At 47.7% G+C, this 19,642-nt stretch overlaps 1 protein-coding gene across 1 annotated transcript; it reads right to left on the bottom strand.

Annotated features, from left to right (window-relative positions):
* Positions 1–10,574: 10,574 nt before the first annotated feature.
* CIMIP1 (ciliary microtubule inner protein 1) lies at positions 10,575–18,886 on the bottom strand (the record flags this gene model as incomplete). The annotated part of the gene is made up of 4 exons (XM_079720337.1): positions 10,575–10,736; positions 15,036–15,137; positions 16,769–16,850; positions 18,819–18,886. 4 exons carry the CDS (start codon positions 18,884–18,886, stop codon positions 10,575–10,577), a joined length of 414 nt encoding a protein of 137 aa, XP_079576463.1.
* Between the last annotated feature and the right edge of the window lie 756 nt (positions 18,887–19,642).

Genomic DNA, 19,642 nt, shown 5'->3' with positions numbered 1-19,642 from the left:
TCAGTACTTCCTTCCTTGTTATGTCATTTTTTCTTTAAAGCAGAGGAAGCAGCTTTTATTGATGAGTTATCTCCAGAAACCAAAAAGACTGTGTGCCCATTTTCAGTTACCCACTATCCCTCCAGGATCTCACAGCTCCTCTTGGGGAGAGGATACAAATTGCCTTTTGGTTTTCCAAAGCCCCAGTCCTCTGATGAGGTTTCCTCTCTTTGTACATAAACGAAGAAAATGAAGCCATCACAGCTTTTCCATCAACATCTGATTTAAGGATGGGCCTCTATCCTGAGATGACATCTTCTCTTTCTCGGCATTAAATTGTTCTTTTATGAGATAATTGTGATACTAAATGGTGTAGTCCAGGGGTAGGCAAAGCTTTTCCGTAAAAGGATGGATAGCAAATATTTCAGCTTTGTAGGACATACAGTCTCCGTGGCAATGACTCCTCTCTGCCATGTGGAAAGCCGTTTTATCAATGTGCAAACGAATGAGGGAGCTGTGTGCCAATAAAACTTTATTAATAAAAGAGGTGGCAGGCCAGATTTGGGCACCCCTCATTTAATAGATAGTGGCACTGTTTATACATATTTTAAATTTTCTTAACTTGTAAAAATAAAAACTTCGCAAGGGTAGAGGTGCTGGTCCCTGCAGCAGACATGATTAACGGTGAGGTGATGAAGATTCCTTGCCCCTTGAAGCTCAGCACGATTGCGTGACTTGCTTTGGGCAATGAGATGTGAACAGAAGACACGTGTTCCCCCCCGCAGGATGAAGCATTTCCAGGCCAGTGTTCATGGACCACAATACCGTTTGTCATGGACCACGCTGTCTACCATCACTGTCACTGCCACAAAAGGCGAACGTCACGGTGTTCCAGGCCTGTTCTATTACAGAGATGCTGCTGGTGGCGGAGGTGAAGTAGAGAGTTACACTGACCCATAAGCTGAAGGATTGCTGGGCTGGGGGAGACAGGGGAAGCCAAGATCCCCGGCGGCAGGGAACACCCTGGTCACTGTGTCTCATGGGAACACTGGGGAGGGGCAGAGATTTATGGGGGGAGCGGGGAGGCGACAGCCGGAATCAAGAATTTAATTTCTGAATGTCAAGTTAGATGCCTTTTAGACATCCACATGGAGATGTCAGAAAAGCAGTTGGAAGTAGGAGATAATTTTAGAAATTGTAAACTGGGGCTGCTGGCATATTTGGTTTAACTTGCATAGTATTCAACAGTAATTTAAACATTAGAAAAATCAAAAAAAAAATTTAAAGTGTAAAAATTTGGGAAACTTTACATTATAAAATTCAGATTGTTTGGACTCCTTTGACTGATTAGAAGGTCTGGCTTTCCTGGCCCCGAGTTCCCCAGGGCGAGGCTCTGCCTGAGCAGAGGGGCAGCTGCTCCTTACACAGGACCTGGGCTCTGCAGCCTGTGGCCCCTCCTCAGAGGGTCCTTGATCCAGAATTTGTATGCCAGTTGCTATTCATCATTTTGCTCAGGATGCTGTGTTCTGTGCAGTGAAGAGGAACTTTAACTGTGTCTCTACACCCATGTCTCTGTTGAAACTGGGAAAACAAAGGATAGTGCAAGAGAGTCAATTTTCAAAGAAATTACGATGGTATATGCTTTTTCTTACACTTGGTGCATTTCCTTGTGTGTTGGAGGGTAACCCTTGCCATATCAGCCAGCAGATGAACTTGAGCTGTCCTGTGGAGGTACAGCCTGCACACCTGAGATCAGGATGGGCCCCAGCACCATATTGGTAGCTCCCTTGGCTTTCTTTGGTGCAAATATTTGAATGTGGTCCTATATTTCAGTATAATTGTTTTATAAAAATGAGTGGGTAAACAGGAACTTGCTGAAACCAGGGATGAGAAGTAAAGGTCTCCCACATTAATGCCATCGCAACCAAGATGGGTATTGTATTAGTTAGTTGTGTTTCCAGAGAAACAGAACTAACAGAAGATCTATCTATCTATCCATCTCTCTCTCTCTCTCTCTCTCTATCTATCTATCTAACCTATCAGCTATCGATTTATTATGAAGAAATGGCTCACACAATTATGGGGACTGAGAAGTCCCATATCTGCCATCTGCAAGCTGAAGACCCAGGAAAGCTGGTGATGTAGCTCCAGTTTGAGTTTAGCAGATGGTGTAAATCCCAGTCCAAGGGCAGGAGAACATGAGGCAAGATGTCCCAGGTTAAGCAGCAAGGCTGGAAGGAAAAGGCGCGAATTCCTCATTCCTCCACCTTTTGTTCTATTCAGGCCATTGGATGGGTTGGAGGATGCCCACCCACACTGGGGAGGGCAAGCTGCTTTACCAAGTCCACCGAAACAAATGCTCATCTCATCCTGAAACACCCGCACAGACACACTCAGAAATCATGTTTAATCTGGGCACCTCTGTGGCTTAGTCAAGTTAACATGCAAAATTAACCATCACAGGTGTCTCAGACACCGTGGCGCATCCCTGGCCCAAGTGCGGGCTCATGTCACAGGAGGCAAATCTGAAGGCTTTCTATTTAGTCTTGAACAAAACAAAACAAAACAAAAGAGCTGGTGTCGAATTTGAAATATGGCACTAAAAATCACCTCTAAAAGACAAAGGGTAATTAGGGATTTTGTAAAAATGTTTTCACTCTCTAACAAGGAGAATTTTCCTAATGGCATGTAAAGCGACTGCTAAGAGTTTCAACATCTAACTTTCATACATGTTTTCCGGAAATCTTTATATTTGGACCTTTGAGGTGCCTGTAATTTTATGAGAGTTTTATACTGTGAAGATTATATTGAGCTGTGAATGTTTCAAGGGCTGAGCAGCTATGACTCCACCTCAAGCAGCATCTTTCTTCTTTCAGCAAGTATTCAGCACCTATTATGCACTGTGTATTGTTCTACATACTGTGTGTGTAATGGTGAGGAAAGCTGGACATGATTCCTGGCCTGCCAGGAATGTCAGGCTCTTAGAGGAGTAAAATATTAGTAAAAATATTACACAGATAAAGGCGGACTTGCTGGGTGATGAGCTGTCGCGAGTGGTGTGTGTTGCCCTGATAGCGTGGAGGCTGCGATGGGGCAGAGAAGGTCGCTCTTAGGCAGGGGGCCGCTGGCAGAAAGCGGAAGGTGAGTTGGAGTTGCATAGTGAAAAGCGTGCCCAGGTGTGGGCAGAGGGGAAGAGGGAGGGGTGAGGCTTAAAAGGTGTCAGCAGTCAGACATCGAAAAGTGGGGTCTGACTATTACACTGGCGCTTAGTAGAGATCCAATAAGTGCAATAAATGTAGTCAGACATCGAAAAGTGGGGTCCGACTATTACACTGGCGCTTAGTAGAGATCCAATAAGTGCAATAAATGTAGTCAGACATCGAAAAGTGGGGTCCGACTATTACACTGGTGCTAGTAGAGATCCAATAAATGCAATAAATGTAAGCCCTTATTTTATCCACTCCCCCCGCCCCAGTGGCTGTCCAGCCCCTCTTTTCCTATAAGGGGCACTAGCCTGGCTCAGCCCTGGCCACGCACCCCTTCTGCAGCCTCTGGCTCCGGGGCTGGTTCAATCCACACCTCTGTGCCCGCCGTGCAGCCTGTGTTGAGCCCAGATCAACATTCTATGTGTATCCCAGTGGGAATGTTATAGTCAGACATCGAGAAGCAAGATCTATTTCCTAATTAAAAGAGAGCTTCCTGTACAGCAAATCAATCGATCACAACCACGCACACACACACAGACAACAGTTGCTTACTTACACTCGTGCCTAATTCCTCTGGGGAACAAGCAAGCTGCTCTCTTCTGATGCCTGGGGTTCCAAAAGCTGTGGCTTAACCAGAAGTCATGGGCTGCATTTCCTCTAGTCAGAGTCGTGCCCCAGAATAGGCAGAACACGGCCTATTAAGCCCATGACTGTGTCCTGAAACGAAAACCCAGTCAGGTAGCCTGCTGGTACTACAATTACGTGCAACGAGTGTAAAATCCACAGTTATCCTGGCCTCCATTTTTAAAGCTTGAATGAATGGCTCCAGAAAGATATTAAAGTTTTTTTTTCCCCATGGGGGGATTGGGGAGAGTTTAATGGATTTGTGGGTTTTTGAAGGAGCGCCCAGCTTTCTCTAGAGCCCTGGCAACAGGCGGCTCTTAAACACGGTAGGTGCTGAGTAAATGCTGTACACTTAATTGAAAAGCCTGAGGACAGTCTCGCTTTATGGAAGTAGAATTGTTTTCATTACCAACAACAGCAATAAAAGTAGCACCAAGCGCCCTTGGCTGAGTCCCTTGGCCAGGCCAGACGTCTTAAATACTTTATCTTCACCCTGTTTCTGAAACGTCTATTCTTTTGCCGCCAGGGATGGAACAAACATTTTCCTCCTCTGTCTCCTCTGCCAACCCCTTTCCACCCTAATCCCCGTTAATCCTTACTCACGCCCCCGTGAGACTGAATCTGTGTCTTCATCTCGCAGCTGAGGGGGCAGGGGTCTGAGTGGTCCACCCACCCGCCCAAGGTCACAGGGTCTGAAAGGGGAGTGGCTGGCTGGGAGGGCAGGTCAGCCTGACTCCTGAGCCCAGCTCTTCACCCAGCCCCCTGATGCAAGGGCAGCTCTACCTGGCCCTTGGTGGACCTGTGAGGACTGTTTTTTTTTTTTTTTTTTTTTTGCGGTACGCGGGCCTCTCACTGCTGTGGCCTCTCCCGTTGCGGAGCACAGGCTCCGGATGTGCAGGTTCAGTGGCCATGGCTCACGGGCCCAGCCGCTCCGCGGTATGTGGGATCCTCCCGGACCGGGGCACGAGCCCGTGTCCCCTGCATCGGCAGGTGGACTCTCAACCACTGTGCCACCAGGGAAGCCCTGAGGACTGTTTTTACATTGTCGTTGGAGCTAGAGGGATTGTGAGTTATTTTTCTGGCTTTGTCCCCCAAACTTAAAACGACAAGCGTCACCTGGAATGCTGGTCCAGCTTCTGCGATTTGAAGGAAGAGCTTCCTGAAGGATATTTCACGGTATTTTCTTGCAAAAGGGCTCTGCTTCTTACGGGACACTGGTGATGTCAGTGTGCCTTGAGGGAGTGTCCCCGAATCCCGGAACACTGCAGAGCCTCTGGGGAATTCTCTAGGCTCTCCTGAAAATGGGGTGATCGGGTGGGTTTGCTATTTATTTGCTATTATAGCCTGTATTTGTTATTGGCTTCTGCATAACAAATTAACCCCAAACTTAGTGGCTTAAAACAGCATTTGTGATCTCCCAGCTTCTGTGGGTCAGGAGCCCAGGTGCAGCCTAGCTGGGTCCTCTGGGTCGGGGTCCCTCCCAGGCTGTGACCATCGCAAGGCTCTGCTGGGAAGGATCGGCTTCCAGGCTTGTTCACATGATCACCAGCAGGACCCAGTTCCTTGTGTGCTGTTGGATTAAGGCCTCCTGAGCTGTTGGACAGTGGGTTCCCTCAGTCCAGGGTCCGTTGGGTTGGTACCCGGGTGTGTTTGAACAGGTAAGAGCAAAAGTTTTGTTCTCCACTAGTTTTATCTCGTTCGGTCATGTCACTTTTTTGAAATTCAAGCACCGGAGTTTCTACTTTGTCTTAGACTGAGCTGTGCTTGTGACAGCATCCATCCTGAGTCCTCGGCCCGATTACGTTTTGCTTCATTTCCGAGGTCACTCATTTAGACCGAGGCCCGTTTGGACGTTCACTGCTGTGATGTATTTCAGCATCGTGAACCCAGGTTCACCAGCCTCGTCTCGACCTTGGAAATGTTGTGGCATTTTACAGTGTGTGGTGACATTTATGAGCCCATTTGGACACCCACAAAGAGGTTGATTTCCCTAGATTAAATGTCAAGTTTGAGACGGTCCAGGGTGATGGAATCCTCCAGTGCTGTCCACTCCCATTCTCAGCGGTGGCCTTTGACTGGACATTTGTTCTCTATTATGAGCCCACGAGTGCAGCCCAAATTACTTAGGTCATCTGAGTCCAGGGGGATTGGTGTGATGGGGAGGCTCCTGGCAGTGTAATTGGAGACCTGCAGAAATGTCTCATTTTTATTTTTTTAAATAAAACACATACATGGTTAGTGAATAAATTATTGGAGGCAGAAAAAAATTCCACCAGCTGAGGTTTCTGAGATGTTGGTTAGTTTATAAAACCATCTGTGTGTTGGGCTTCCCTGGTGGCGCAGTGGTTGAGAGTCCGCCTGCCGATGCAGGGGACACGGGTTCATGCCCCGGTCCGGGAAGATCCCACATGCCGCGGAGCGGCTGGGCCCGTGAGCCATGGCCGCTGAGCCTTCGTGTCCGGAGCCTATGCTCCACAACGGGAGAGGCCACAACAGTGAGAGGCCCGCGTACTGCAAAAAAAAAAAAAAAAACATCTGTGTGTTGACCAGAGCAAAAGGGTAAAAAAGAATCTGTGCTTCAATGTTTTAAGTAGAAGTAGTTTTACGGGGCATTAAACTCATGAACATAAAATTGGAGTAAGTGTCATCTAAATTAAGGGGTGGCAAAAAGCATCAAATAGTTTCCTAGAAGTTTAAATGTATTTGTGTTCTTACCGTCTAAAGGATTTGTGTGTCTTCAGATTTTGATCTGACTCCCTCTCTCTCTCTTTTTAAAGAAATCTTAGAATTTACAGTCACCATGCTGTCCATTACATCCCCAGAATTCATGTATCTTATCACTGGAAGTTTGTACCTTTTGAATCCCTTCACCCATTTTCCCCACCCACACCTCTGACAACCATCGATTTGTTCTGTTTCTATGAGATTTTTTTTTTTTTTAGATTCCACATATAAGTGAAATCATATAGTATTTGTCTTTCTCTCTCTGACTCATTTCACTTAGCATCATGTCCTCACTGTCCATCTGTGTCATTGGGCTGGCAGGATTTCCTTCCTTTTTATAGCTGAATGATACTTAATTGTATACAAATATACCACATTTTCTTTATCCACTCATCCATCAATGGGCACTTAGGTTGTTTCCATCTCTTGGATACTGTATGAAATGCTACAATGAACATGGGGGTGCAGATATCTCTTCAAGACAGAGATTTCATTTTCTTCAGATAAATACCCAGACGTGGAACTGCTGGATCATATGATAGTTCTATTTAAAATTTTTGGAGGAACCTCCATTACTGTTTTCTATACAGGTTGCATCAACTTACATTCCCACCAACAGTGCACAGGGTTGATCTGGGTCTCTTGAATTTTTATTCTCCCAAGGACCTGAAGTTAAGTAGATCTAAGTATGGATGTACCCATTGCCTCCACTGGTCTACGGTGGGTACCAGGGCCGGGACAGCCCTGAAAACCTTTACAACCTGGACTTCTAGTCTTTCTGAAGTTTCAGCTGTTGGCACTGCAGTGTGGCCTGCTCTGCTGCTCTGGGCATTTCCCTTGACAGCACTGACCTACAGCCAGGCTGCGATGGACACAGACCAGCCAGTTAAAATCAGAATTAAAGTCAACCCACCAGCAAGTTTCAGGAGAGTCAAACTGGGCATGTTGAATTCCTGTCCAGGCTTGGGGTCCAGACAGTCAAGGGAGCCCATCTTTTTTTTTTTTTTTTTTTTTTTTTTTGCATTACTCAGGCCTCTCACTGTTGTGGCCTCTCCCATTGCGGAGCACAGGCTCCGGACGCGCAGGCTCAGTGGCCATGGCTCATGAGCCCAGCCGCTCTGCAGCATGTGGGATCTTCCCGGACTGGGGCACGAACCCGTGTCCCCTGCATCGGCAGGCGGACTCTCAACCACTGCGCCACCAGGGAAGCCCAGAGCCCATCTTTTTTGCTAGACTTTTTTGTTGCCAAACTGTTGTGGAAGATGATGCACAGATTCATTTTATGATCAGGAATTAGAACAAAAAGCAGCACCTGACGTTGGAATTGTGTCCCAGGCCAAGGTGTGTGCTGCCTCATGCCTAGCAGACAGAAATTCAACCCTGGCGGGGTCGAGGCAAAGCTTGAAGACAGAAGATTCTGGCTGCTCTGCTCAACCACAGTGGCGGCATCTGATCACAAGGGACGTGGGTTTCTTCAAGGGTAGATGCCTCGCCTACAGCGATGACTGAGATGCCAAAACATTAGGATTTAAGTGGGACGAGTCTGGCCAAGCATCCTGTTGTTTAGTCTATATCAGGCTAAACATCTGGGTGATTGGAAACATCTTTGGAGTTGAATGAGCCACGTGACCTTGTCTCATGCAGGCACAGCCTGAGTCAAGACCCATGAAGGACATGTGCTCAGAGAAGGGTATTTTCTGAGCGGGGGGAGAGGGAGGCAGCAAAATGTACTCAGTACTCTGCTCCTGCACAGCCAGAAGCAAGGACCACAAACCGGGCAGCTTAAGTAACAGAAGCTGGTTCTCTCACACTTCTGGGGGCTGGCAGTCTGAGATCAAGGTGTCGGCAGGGCCGTGCTCCCTCTGCAGCCTGTAGGGTAGAACCCTTCCCTGCCTCTTCCTGGCTCCTGGTGGTTTGCTGGCAGTTCTTGGCATCCCTTGGCTTGTAGATACATCGCTCCAATTTCTGGCTCTGTGGTCACGTGGCTTCTCCCCCCTGTGTCTTCACGTGGCCGCCTCCTCCCCGTGTCTCTCCTCTTCTTACAAGGACACCAGTCACATTGGATTAACCCCACACCCCCACTCCAGTATGAGCTCATCTTAGCTCATTCCCTCTGCAATCACCCTGTTTGTAAATCAGGCCACATTCACAGGTGCTGGACGTAAGGACTGGGACAGGTCTTTTTAGGGGGGACACAGTTTAGGCCATAATCCCTTGGTCCTCTTTTTTCTCAGGACCTAAAGAGCTGTGACATTTCTCCTTTAAATGGGTGGTCTGTGGGTGGCAGGTGGGATGTGAGCATGACGACCGTGGGATTTCCTGGTGGCCGTGGCCCATGTGACCCATGTGGCAGGTGATAAGTGTAGGCTCCACACTCAGAGGGAATGACAAGGCTCCTTGAAGGGCTGTTTCTCTTATGTTCCGGCTCTTCCAGGCTGGGCAGCCTGTGAGGACCTGAGTTTCCAGCTCTGGGCTGGAGGAGGGCTGTGTGGGGCAGAGAACCAACGAGGTGCCTGGGAGGAGGCTTCGCCCTGTGGCTCTGTTCTCAGCGCCCGACCGGCTCCCTCTGGAGCTGTCGGCAGTCAGCACCCCCACCCCCCGGTGAGAAGCCCAGTCACTCAAAGCACATCCTGCAGGCTTTGTAGAGAACGACATCCCTGAACAAGAGGAGCTCTTCAGCCAGGAGCCTCTGGCATTTGGACACTGAGCCCAGAACTTGCAGGGGTGGCCCAGACTCGGTAGGAATTCTGTCCCCCAGTATTTGGTGCCCCCAAAGTCATGGAGCCCCTGTAGAAGTGCGCTAGAGGAGGCCAGTGTCCAGGGTCGGGGAAAGGTTCTAGATAAGGGATTCTTGCATTGGTAAAGCACTCCCACCCACACCTGGACAGGAAGGTGAGCAGGAAAGGTTTGGATGGGTGGGGCTTGTAGGTGGATTCCATGAGATACAAGCGCCTCCAGCCCCCTCACTCAAGCAAACCCAGGGAGGAACCCATCCCATGAACAGTGACACTGGACCAACCAGAGGGAGGAAGGAACGTGACTCCGTGGAGGGCAGGTAACTGACATGGCTGCCCCCCACCTCTGCCCACCCCAGGTGTGAAGGAGGCACCACCCTCTGCTACTCTGAAACGAAACACCGACCCGCCTTCACAGGCCACCTACAAACTCTCTGCTTGCCTACTGCCTGGGGTCCGGTTGGTGGGGCCTCAGGGCCTGCTGGCTCTTCCTTGCTGCCCTCTTTCACCAACTGGACACGGCACTCTCCACCCCCAGCCCCATTTGTAGGAGGTGAAGCAAAGCCTCAGGGACAGGCAGGGACCGGAAATCAAATGCTGACCAAGGGGTTAATGTCAGACGTCCATGGGGGACGGACGATGGCCTCGTTGCCCAGCTCGGCTGCTGTCTGCGTGGTGATGGGGGTCGGGGGGGTGGACCAGGTAATCAGGGAAGGTTTTCTACGGAGCGCTTGGGAAACCCATCCTCTCCAGGAAATCTGCACTCAATGGCACATCTTGTGCTCGTTTTTGCTTTAAAGCTGTTGACGTATTGCAGATATCCTGGGGAAGGAGTGTCGAGGGATGCTCAAAGCACTTTATTCCTCCTGAAAAGCAGGCCCAGGGGTATTTGGGTACAGAAACACCTGGCCAACAACCTCATTACAACGAGGATGCTGCAAAGGGGGATTGAAGGTGACATGAAAGGGTTTAGACAAATATTTAAAAATGAAATCACATTGTGTTTTTAAAAGCCATACCTAGAAATTCCCATGGTATTAAAAAAAATCAGAGAGTCTATTTTGCTTTATTCATTGCATTAGCCAAGAATGAATATGTTACAAGAATGTTCCGGAAGGGAGGCATTGATGAATTGAAAACGTCTAAGGGCTGTTTTGTGTTCTTTGCAACAATATCCCATGAGCAGATGTGGAGGGGAACCCTGTCCTTGCGGGGAGGCCGGGGAGCTCTTCCCTTCCTGGGCATGGGCACCGGCGTCTGGCGGTCCACCCTTCCTTGCCCCAGGGGCCGGGGTCTCTGTCTGGACTCAGTGGACACCTTGCTTTGGCCAGTTTAGCTCCTTGGCATACGCCCCTTTGCAGCTTCTGATCTCATAATTGTACTCCAGACACTTGTGCAGGCCTGGCACCCCGGATCTCCAGCCGATGAAGCCCTGTGTCGTCTTTGGGACTGGGGGGGATGGGAGCACCTGGAATAGAAAGGCAGGAGGTTGAGTCGCCTTGGGCCACAGCAACACGAGGCGTGTCCACAGAGGCATCAGGGTCGGTACGCCTGGTGTGGAAAAGACAGGAAGAACCACGGTACTGGCCCCAAAATAGACACATAGGTCAATGGAACAGAACAGAGAGCCCAGAAATGGACCCGCACTTCTATGAGTACTTAATCCATGACAAAGGAGGCACAATATACAGTGGGGAAAAGACAGCCTCCTTGATAAATGGTGTTGGGAAAACGGGACAGCAACATGCAAAAGAAGCAAACTGGTCTACTTCTCACACCATGCACAAAACTAAACTCAAATGGATTAAAGACTTAAAGGTAAAACCTGAAACCATAAAGCTTCTAGAAGAAAACATAGGCAGCACACTCTTTGACATTGGTCTTAGCAATATTTTTTTGGATATGTCTCCTCAGGCAAGGGAAAAATAAATAAATGGGACTACATCAAACTCAAAGGCACCTTCTTTACAGAGAAGGAAACTATCAACAGCACAACAAGGCTGCCCTACTGAATGGGGGAAGATATTTGCAAACGTATGTGATAAAGGGTTAATATCCAAGATATGCAAAGAACTCATACAACTCGGCATCAAAAAAACAAACAACCTGATTAAAAAATGGGCAGAGGACCTGGATAGACATTTTTCCAAAGAAGATATACAGGTGGTTAACAGTCACATTAAAAGATGTTCACTGTCACGAATCATCACACCTGTCAGAGTCGCCATCATCAAAAAGACAACAAATGACAAGTGCTGGCGAGGATGTGGAGAAAAGGGAACCCTCCTGCACTGTTGATGGGAATGGAAATTGGTGAAGCCACTGTGGAGAACAGTATGGAGGTTTGTCAAAAAATTAAAAATAGAACTATCATACTATCCAGCAATTCCACCCCTGGGTACTTACCTAAAGTAAATGAAAATACTAATTTGAAAAGATATATGCAACTCTATGTTCATTGAACCATTATTTACAATAGCCAAGATAAGGAAGCAACCTAAGTGCCCATCAACAGATGACTGGATAAAGATGTGGTCTATATATACAATGGAATATTACTCAGCCATAAAAATTAATGAAATCTTCCCATTTGTGACAACATAGATGGATCTTAGAGGATACTTAAAAGTGAAATAAGTCAGACAGAGAAAGACAAATACTGCATGATTTTACTTACATGTGGAGTCTAAAAAACAAAACACGTGGACAAAAATAAACAGAAACAGAGTCATAATAACAGAGAACAAACAGATGGTTGCCAGAGGGGTGGTGGAGGAGGAGAGGAATGGGTGAGGAGAGTAAGAGGGACAAACTTCCAGTTGCTAAATAAATGAGTCACAGGGATGAAATGTGCAGTGTGGGAATATAGTCAGTAATTATGCAATATCTTTGTATGGTGACAGATCGTAACGAGACTTATGGTGATCATTTTGAAATGTTTAGAAATATTGAATCACTGTGTTGTATAATAAGAATGAACATAGTGTTGTGGGTCAATTAGACTTCAAAAACAAAGAAACTCGTAGAAAAAGAGGTCAGATTTGCGGTTACCAGAGGCGGGGGTGGGGGAGGAGGAATTGGATGAAGTTGGTCAAAAGGTACAGACTTCCAGTTATAAGACAAACAAGTGTTAGGGATGTAACGTACAATATTATGATCACTGCTCTACATTATATACGGAAGCTGTTAAGAGAGTGAATGCTAAGAATTCTCATCACAAGGAGAAAATAATTTTTTTTCTATTTCTTAAATTTTGTATCTATATGAGAAGATGGATGTTCGCTAAACTTATTGTGAAAATCATCTCATGGTGTATGTAAGTCAACTCATGATGCTGCACAGCTTATACTTACTTAGTACTGTATGTCAATTATAGCTTAATAAAACTGGAAGAAAAAATTAGAAAGGAAAGACAGAAAGAAGAGCCAGGGTCCTTAAGTAAGGTGCACTGAACGTAAGCATGCTCCAATCAGCTGGCCTTGGAGATCACGTTTTCCCTGAAACTAACGATCATGAAACATTTCTCTTTATCTTGTAATGCTTAACACATTTAATTCACAACCCAATGAAATACTTTTTATTTGGTAAAAGAGAGAAAAAGAGAAAAAAGTAAGGTGCAGAAATATCAAATACTACAGTTCACAGTGCCCTTTATAAAATATGTGGCAACATTGTCAGATGGTAGCCTGGCAGTTATAGGTTTGATTAGAAGGTTTTATGATACGTGTGTGTACACACACACACACACCCAAACCATAGATGTCACAGGAATGAAAAACAATTGAATTTAATTAAAAACCAGAAGGGAAATGGGATTCTATCTGAAATGAAAAACCCCCCACAATTTTGTTTGTCAATTCCTTGAAATTTGGAAAATTTTTGGAAAATGAGGCTAAATGTTTATGCAGGTTTCTCCCTTCCATTTGGAATAATCTTCTGTTCTGCTCTTACGGGGGGATTTGAACCAAGACAGCAGTGAGGAATATTTGTTCCAGCAGAAGAACCGAGATGAAGAGGTTTAGTATGCTTGGGGTTACGAGTTCACACTTGGCTCAAAGGATCTTTGAGTGAGGCGGTGGCCGGAGGGGACGGTCCTGGTGCATGAAGCCCCTTAACATATATTCTTGATGAGGCATTAAAATTAATCTCTTGAGAGGCCCCATGCAGGGAGGGTCATGAACAAATGCCAGCGGGGCCAGAATTTCCTCCAGCGAGCCAGTTCTCCACGATGCTGGGACCTCGGGAACACACGGGACCAGCTTTCAAGTCCATCTCCAACATGTAAGAGAGTGCAGTCAGAACCCACCCTGGGATGCCACACTTCACCCACCAGATGAAGAGAGGAAAACACCACCGTGAAGGAGCTTATGGGAAAACCTGTTGTTAATTCTCTGTGAAGGGCAATATTACCGTCATCTACGAAAAATGAAAATGCAAACGCTCTTTGACCTGACAATCCATCCCTAGGCATTTATCCTAAGACATCCTAATACCTGCACACGCACATACCAAGGCCCTGTTTGTCATAGCCAATGCCTGGACACAGCCTACGTGTCCATCCATGGGGGACCCATTCAGCCACAGTCCCTCTGCACCATGGAAAACTACGCAGCCGTTTAAAAGAACGAGGTAGCTCTGTATATCCTCAGATGGAACGACTTTGAAGACAAACTGCTAAGAGAAAAAAAGATGCATAAAAAGATGTAAAATATGGTATAATTTCTGTACTAAGGAAAAAGGGCTAGAGCCCTCCACATCCACCTGGATAGGCATATTGCATCTGGGGAAGGGTGCAGAGACGGGGGGCAACAGCTCTCAGGACTTGGGGGAGGGAAGGAGGCTTTTCGCAGCATTGCCCTTTGGGGTGTAGGATGCCTGTTAAACCATAAATGTATTTTTAAAGGGTCTACCCACCTGAAGAGGGGATGGGAAGGAGGAAGACGGGAACCATTTCTTCGGCAAGGAAGGAAGCTCAGAGGGAACCAAGCAAAGTGCCTTTCTCTGCTGGATCGTGAGACTGACCCTCCACTCCTCCCCCCGTCCACCCCCGCAGGCTCTGACAGGGGTGTGGCTTCCACACCCGGCCTTCTCCTAAGCAGAGGCTCACACAGGGAGAAATCATGTTCCGTTTTGTTCTGGTCCCAGGACAGTTCCTCTCTTCTCCCCCCCAGAAGGGGATGCTGTTCTGATCTCTAGGTGGGAACGCTTCCTTTGAAAAGAGGATGATTCTGGTGGCAGCTGCCACCCCGCCTGAGCAGGCACGGGGGCCATTTGTCAGGATGGCAGAGGGAGGGGCCCAGCTTCCCCAGGGGCAAGGCACTTACGGGGACCGCTCGTGGCCAGGAGAGACAGCAGGGTCCCTCGGGGACCCCTGTGTCCTCTTCTGGGGTGGAGGTGGGGGTAGGGAGGTGGCTGATGGGTCTCAGCCCTCTGCACAGCCTGGTCCCTCACTCAGCAACAAGAGCGATCTCTTAAAAAGGCAATTCTCAACACCCTGTGGCCCTGCTTCCCACTGCAAATCGGGCTCAAATCCCAACTCCTTCCTCTGGCCTCTGAGGTCCCGCCCGTGTAGGGACCAGTAACCCGCTGTGTCTCCCATGTGTGCGCTTAGAAAGGGCTGGAAACCCGCCTCCCCGCAGGCCGGGCGCCGCTCTGTTCTTACCCAGCTCCTGGCTGGGCCCACCAGGAGCAACACCGGAGAAACGTCATCTCTGGTGGGGTTGATTTCTTACTTAGGAAAGCAAGTACTTAAAAGGACTTTGCGAACCTTGATGTATTTCTCCACTGGGGTCGCTGGCCGGATGCGGAAGCGCTCGGGAAGCTCGATTTTGGGCTTTGGGGTGGCGGGCTCTTCTTCACACTTGATCAGCTGAAACACAATCCCCAGGGATGGGGCCCCGCAGGCTGAGACCTTGGAAGCTTCCCCTCACTGCCCCCCCCAGGACAAGGCACTTTACAGGTAAGGTGGTGCTCAGATCACAGTTAGAAAGGGGTGGAGTGGGGACTGGCCAACAGGCCAGCTCAGCCCCAGGCCCTTGCAGACTGCCTATTTACAGCCCTGCTGAGTGATTTGAGAACACGTCACAGGTTATGGACTCAGAGTAAAACATGGCAGCAAGGTTCAGGACCAACCTGTAAACTACGAGGAGAGCCTCCATCCCCCCTTTTAATTTTTAAAGCAATTTTGAACTCTTCAAAAACCCAATTTAATTACACATAAGGAATATTAATATAGACTTTTTATGCATATTATATTAATAAGGACTCATTTCATGCATGAAATTTCAAATTGTGTAACTCTCTAAGTATTAAAAAAACTCATTAAGAATGGCATAATTTCAGCGCTAGTGGGACGGGGTGAATTACAAAGGGGCTTTACGCTGCCTAGAATCATGAACGTTTTGAATTATGCGGCCTTTGTGCGGTTCTGCCTCCCTCCAAAGAAATGTGGTTTCCTCATGTTGTGTCCTGGAGATCACGTGGAAGGTTGCAAACCACTGGCCACAATCCCAGTGAAGCTCACACAAGCATTCTGCGGGCCTGTTGGTGTCTTATAAATCCAAGCCACTATTCTAGACTCAGAAGATTTCATTAAAGCATCTGGATTTCTGGACTCTCTCTTTTTTTTTTTTTTTTTGCGGTACGCGGGCCTCTCACTGTTGCGGCCTCTCCCGTTGCGGAGCACAGGCTCCGGACACGCAGGCTCAGGGGCCATGGCTCAAGGGCCCAGCTGCTCCGCGGCATGTGGGATCTTCCCAGACCGGGGCACGAACCCGCATCCCCTGCATCGGCAGGCGGACTCCTAACCACTGCGCCACCAGGGAAGCCCTGGACTCTCTTGAACAGTCAGAAAATACAGCCAGTCTGCTTGCCTGGTAGCCCTCAGCTGGGCTGACGGTGGCTGCCTCTGGATGGGGTCAGTGGTCTCTTTGCTGGTGTCCCCATCACTCCCTATTAATTATGCCTGGTCCTTTTCCTCATTTCTGTTTCCTATCTGGTGTAGGAAGCACCAAGAGTATTTTCCTAATAATCGTGCCGATATTCACTTGGCCTCTCCTCTCTTTCCATCTGAACGTCACAGTCACTCAGTGAGGCAGTGAGGACTGTCACCCCATTTTACAGATGGGAATTCCAAGGCCGAGTGGCCCTGGAATCAGCCAGACCAGCATCTCCCCTTGGTGCCTCTCTTTCTGAGCTGTGTGACTTTGCACTTCTTTGAGCTCAAATTCCTCATTTGGAAAATGGACATCAAAGAGCACCTCCCTCCGCACAGGGCTTGTCGTGTGGGTTCAATGAGCTGGTTCGGATGAAGCACCTAGAACGTGCCTGGCACATAGTAAGTGCTCAATAAATTTGTGAATGGGAGGAAACTTCAGATGTCAGCCGTCTTCGCCTACAACATGCTCTTTAATTTATTCTTGCAAATTATACACTTCATAACCATTTATTCTTGGAAATGATTGATTCTATAACCTCCAAGCTCACCAAATTTACATTTACCTCCTCGAGGGGGGTTGTTAAAAATCCCCAGTTCGGGGCCCAGTTTTGCCGTGCTTCGTTTTCAGCCTTCAGGCGGTGCTTCCTGAAAAAGAAAGCTCTTAAATACCAGACAACATTTGAAAAGGGTTAAAGTAGCAAACCCTAAGGTGCAATGGGGAGAATTTTACATTCTTCGATGCATCTGGACTGAAGGATGATTCCGTGTCAGGGAGGAAACAGGAGTCCCTGTCGCTGGGGACTTCCCACTAATGTAAGGAAGACACATGTCTAAGAACCAGAGATGCTGGTTGGATGGTACATCGGGGAGCAGAGAGGACTGGGGCTGACTCTGCCCGAGGGGTCATCTAGGAATGGAATCCTTGTTTTGGGGGCCCCTGGACCTATAGTAATGGGAGAGTGTTAAATCATTATGGAGGTACATATAAAGGTTCTTTGTTTTCAGAGCAAGGCCCGGGGCAGAGTGAGTGAGGCCCTGGGATGCAAAATTTAAGGAGGCACCCGCTCTCAGGTTCCTGCAAGTGCAGAGCCAGCACCTGCATGACCTTGAGATGGAGCCCCCCCTTAACTATTGCACTCCAGACACCTCACTCATCCCACCCTGATCCTGGCCCTGCTTTTGCTCCACATTGAATATAATTTATACATAACTACCTAGGAGCTGAACTGAGTTGCAGTTGAAGAGCGGGTGTGTCGCATTTTGCAAAAATCTGATTAAACATGTATTCATTTTGATTTTCAAGTTTCTTTTCCTATTTTGGAATCAATATCTGCACCCCAAGCCCCCTCTGAGGTCTCAACAGTTTCAGAGGTCCTGGCCAGGCTCTTTCCCTGGGCACTGAGCATCTAAAGCAGAGTCTATTTCCAAGGGAGCTGTAACATGAGACAAAAATATGAGCCATACGTGTAATTTAAAATTTTCTAGAGCCACATTTTAAAAAAAGTAAAAATAAACGAACTTAATTTTGGTATCACTTTTTAGGGGCATGAAGTTTTTGAAATCTAGTATTTTACATTGACAGCTCATCCCAATTTGGAATAATCACGTTTCAAGTGTTCAATAGCCACTTTGGACATGGGACTGAACAGTCTAAGGGCTTAATTGGCTCTGTTCACACAGGAGGGGCCATCTGATTTGGGTCTTGAAGGATGAGTAGGAGTTTGTTTGGTGGGGGAAGAGAGAAAAGGGCATTCTAGGCAGAGGGAACAGACCCTGCTAATACCCTGCTAGGTAGTATTTCCTATAGTGGGTACTTGGATAAAAATAAAGATTTAAAAAATAATAATAGCATGTATTTATTGCAAATAATACTGGCTTTCCATTTTCAAGAGTGATATAAAGTTTCCTATAAAAATAAGTTCATTAAGTGAAACAAAGCTAATTTAGAGAAAAATATGAAGTGACTATTACAGGATTTTCAAGGAAATGGTAAAAGTCATAGAGATGACAATAGAATAACTGAAGTTTAAGAACTAAGCCATGTTGGTTTGTTGTTGCTAATATTTACTTACTTGCATCTAAATTAGTAACTTCCCATACTGGTTAAAACTTCAAAGAGATGGGATACTATTTAGCAATGGGATAGAATGCCAAATAAAAACATCCATTACAGATGTCTGCTGAACATAAATCTTTTAGAAAATGGATCTATTCTTTAAATTAAAACTTCTTGTTCAAAAACCAGGACAAGCAAGAGAGAATGTGAAGTGCTCTCATTCGACTGAACAAACATTAAGATTTTTTAAACATTTGGTAAATATTAAAAATAAGCACACATCAGTCGTATCTCAACAAGCAAAGCTTTGCAGCGGGTTGTAAAGCCAGATGCAAAATCTTTCACGCCTTTGTGGTGTCCCTAAGAAAAGAGAAAGAAAGGCTCTTTCGTCCCTAACACTACCCCCTTTCCGCAAGGCCCCGACCACCTCCAGGGCACGCTCTTCGCGCCCAGAGGTCGATCACCTCAAGGACTTGGTGGGGAAACTGAGGCCGCCAGGTTGAACACTTCAGGTGGGAACGGCCCAGCCCACTGGGTTACCGGGTCCCGGGCGTTACCAGATCTCGTCCTGGGCCACGAGGTTCATGCGCTCGGCCGCGGCCCTGCTGATGGGCTTCTGCGCCATGGGTCCTGGGGTCTTGGAGCTCCCGGCACGCTCGGTCACTGGGCTCAGCGTCTCACGTCGCCTAGGAGACGGGTTGCCAGGCAACGCAGGACGCGGAGGCGGAGGCGGCGCAGCACCTGGCGAGGTTGTGGCCGCCTGGCTTCGCGGCTTCCGTGCGCCCACTGCCAATCTCAGTCCGCAGCTGCGCTCTTCGCCCGCCTCCCTGCCCACCTGCCGGCTCGCGGGTGCCGCAGCCCTTCTCTGCGGAAAACCTTGGGGAAACCTCAAGACCTTACATTCCCTCCTCCCTTTAAAATTTAGACCTGTCGCGCAAGTGTACAGGCCAAGTGTACCAACCCTAAGCGTACCGAGCTTAATGGATTCCGTCATAGAGACCCCCTGTAACCACCGCCTGGGTTACGAAATAGGTCACTCGACGCCCCGCCCCCCAGCCCCGTCGACTTTTGTTGGCAGAGATTTGTTTCATCACAATTTGAACTTTGTGTAAGTGGAATCATCCTGGTGTCGTTTTTGCCTGGCTTCCTTGGTCCAGTGTTTCGTTTGAGAGGTTCATCCGTGTCGCTGCGAGTAGCCGGGGTGTGTTCACTTCCATGTGGGCGTCACTGGGGCTGAGTTTTGGGGCCTCCGTGAAAGTGCTGCTGTGAGTTTCAGCGCACATGGCTTTTGGAGAACATATGCATGCATGCATTTCTTTGGCATCCACTCTTTATAACCATCTCCAAATGGTTGGCCCAAGACACAAAGGTTTGGGGGACA

The sequence above is a fragment of the Hyperoodon ampullatus genome (assembly GCF_949752795.1).
Source record: "Hyperoodon ampullatus genome assembly, chromosome: 14".
Taxonomy (NCBI): Eukaryota; Metazoa; Chordata; class Mammalia; order Artiodactyla; family Ziphiidae; genus Hyperoodon; species Hyperoodon ampullatus.
The sequence above is the reverse complement of the archived record's forward strand: the minus strand, read 5'-3'. Positions and strand labels throughout refer to the sequence as shown.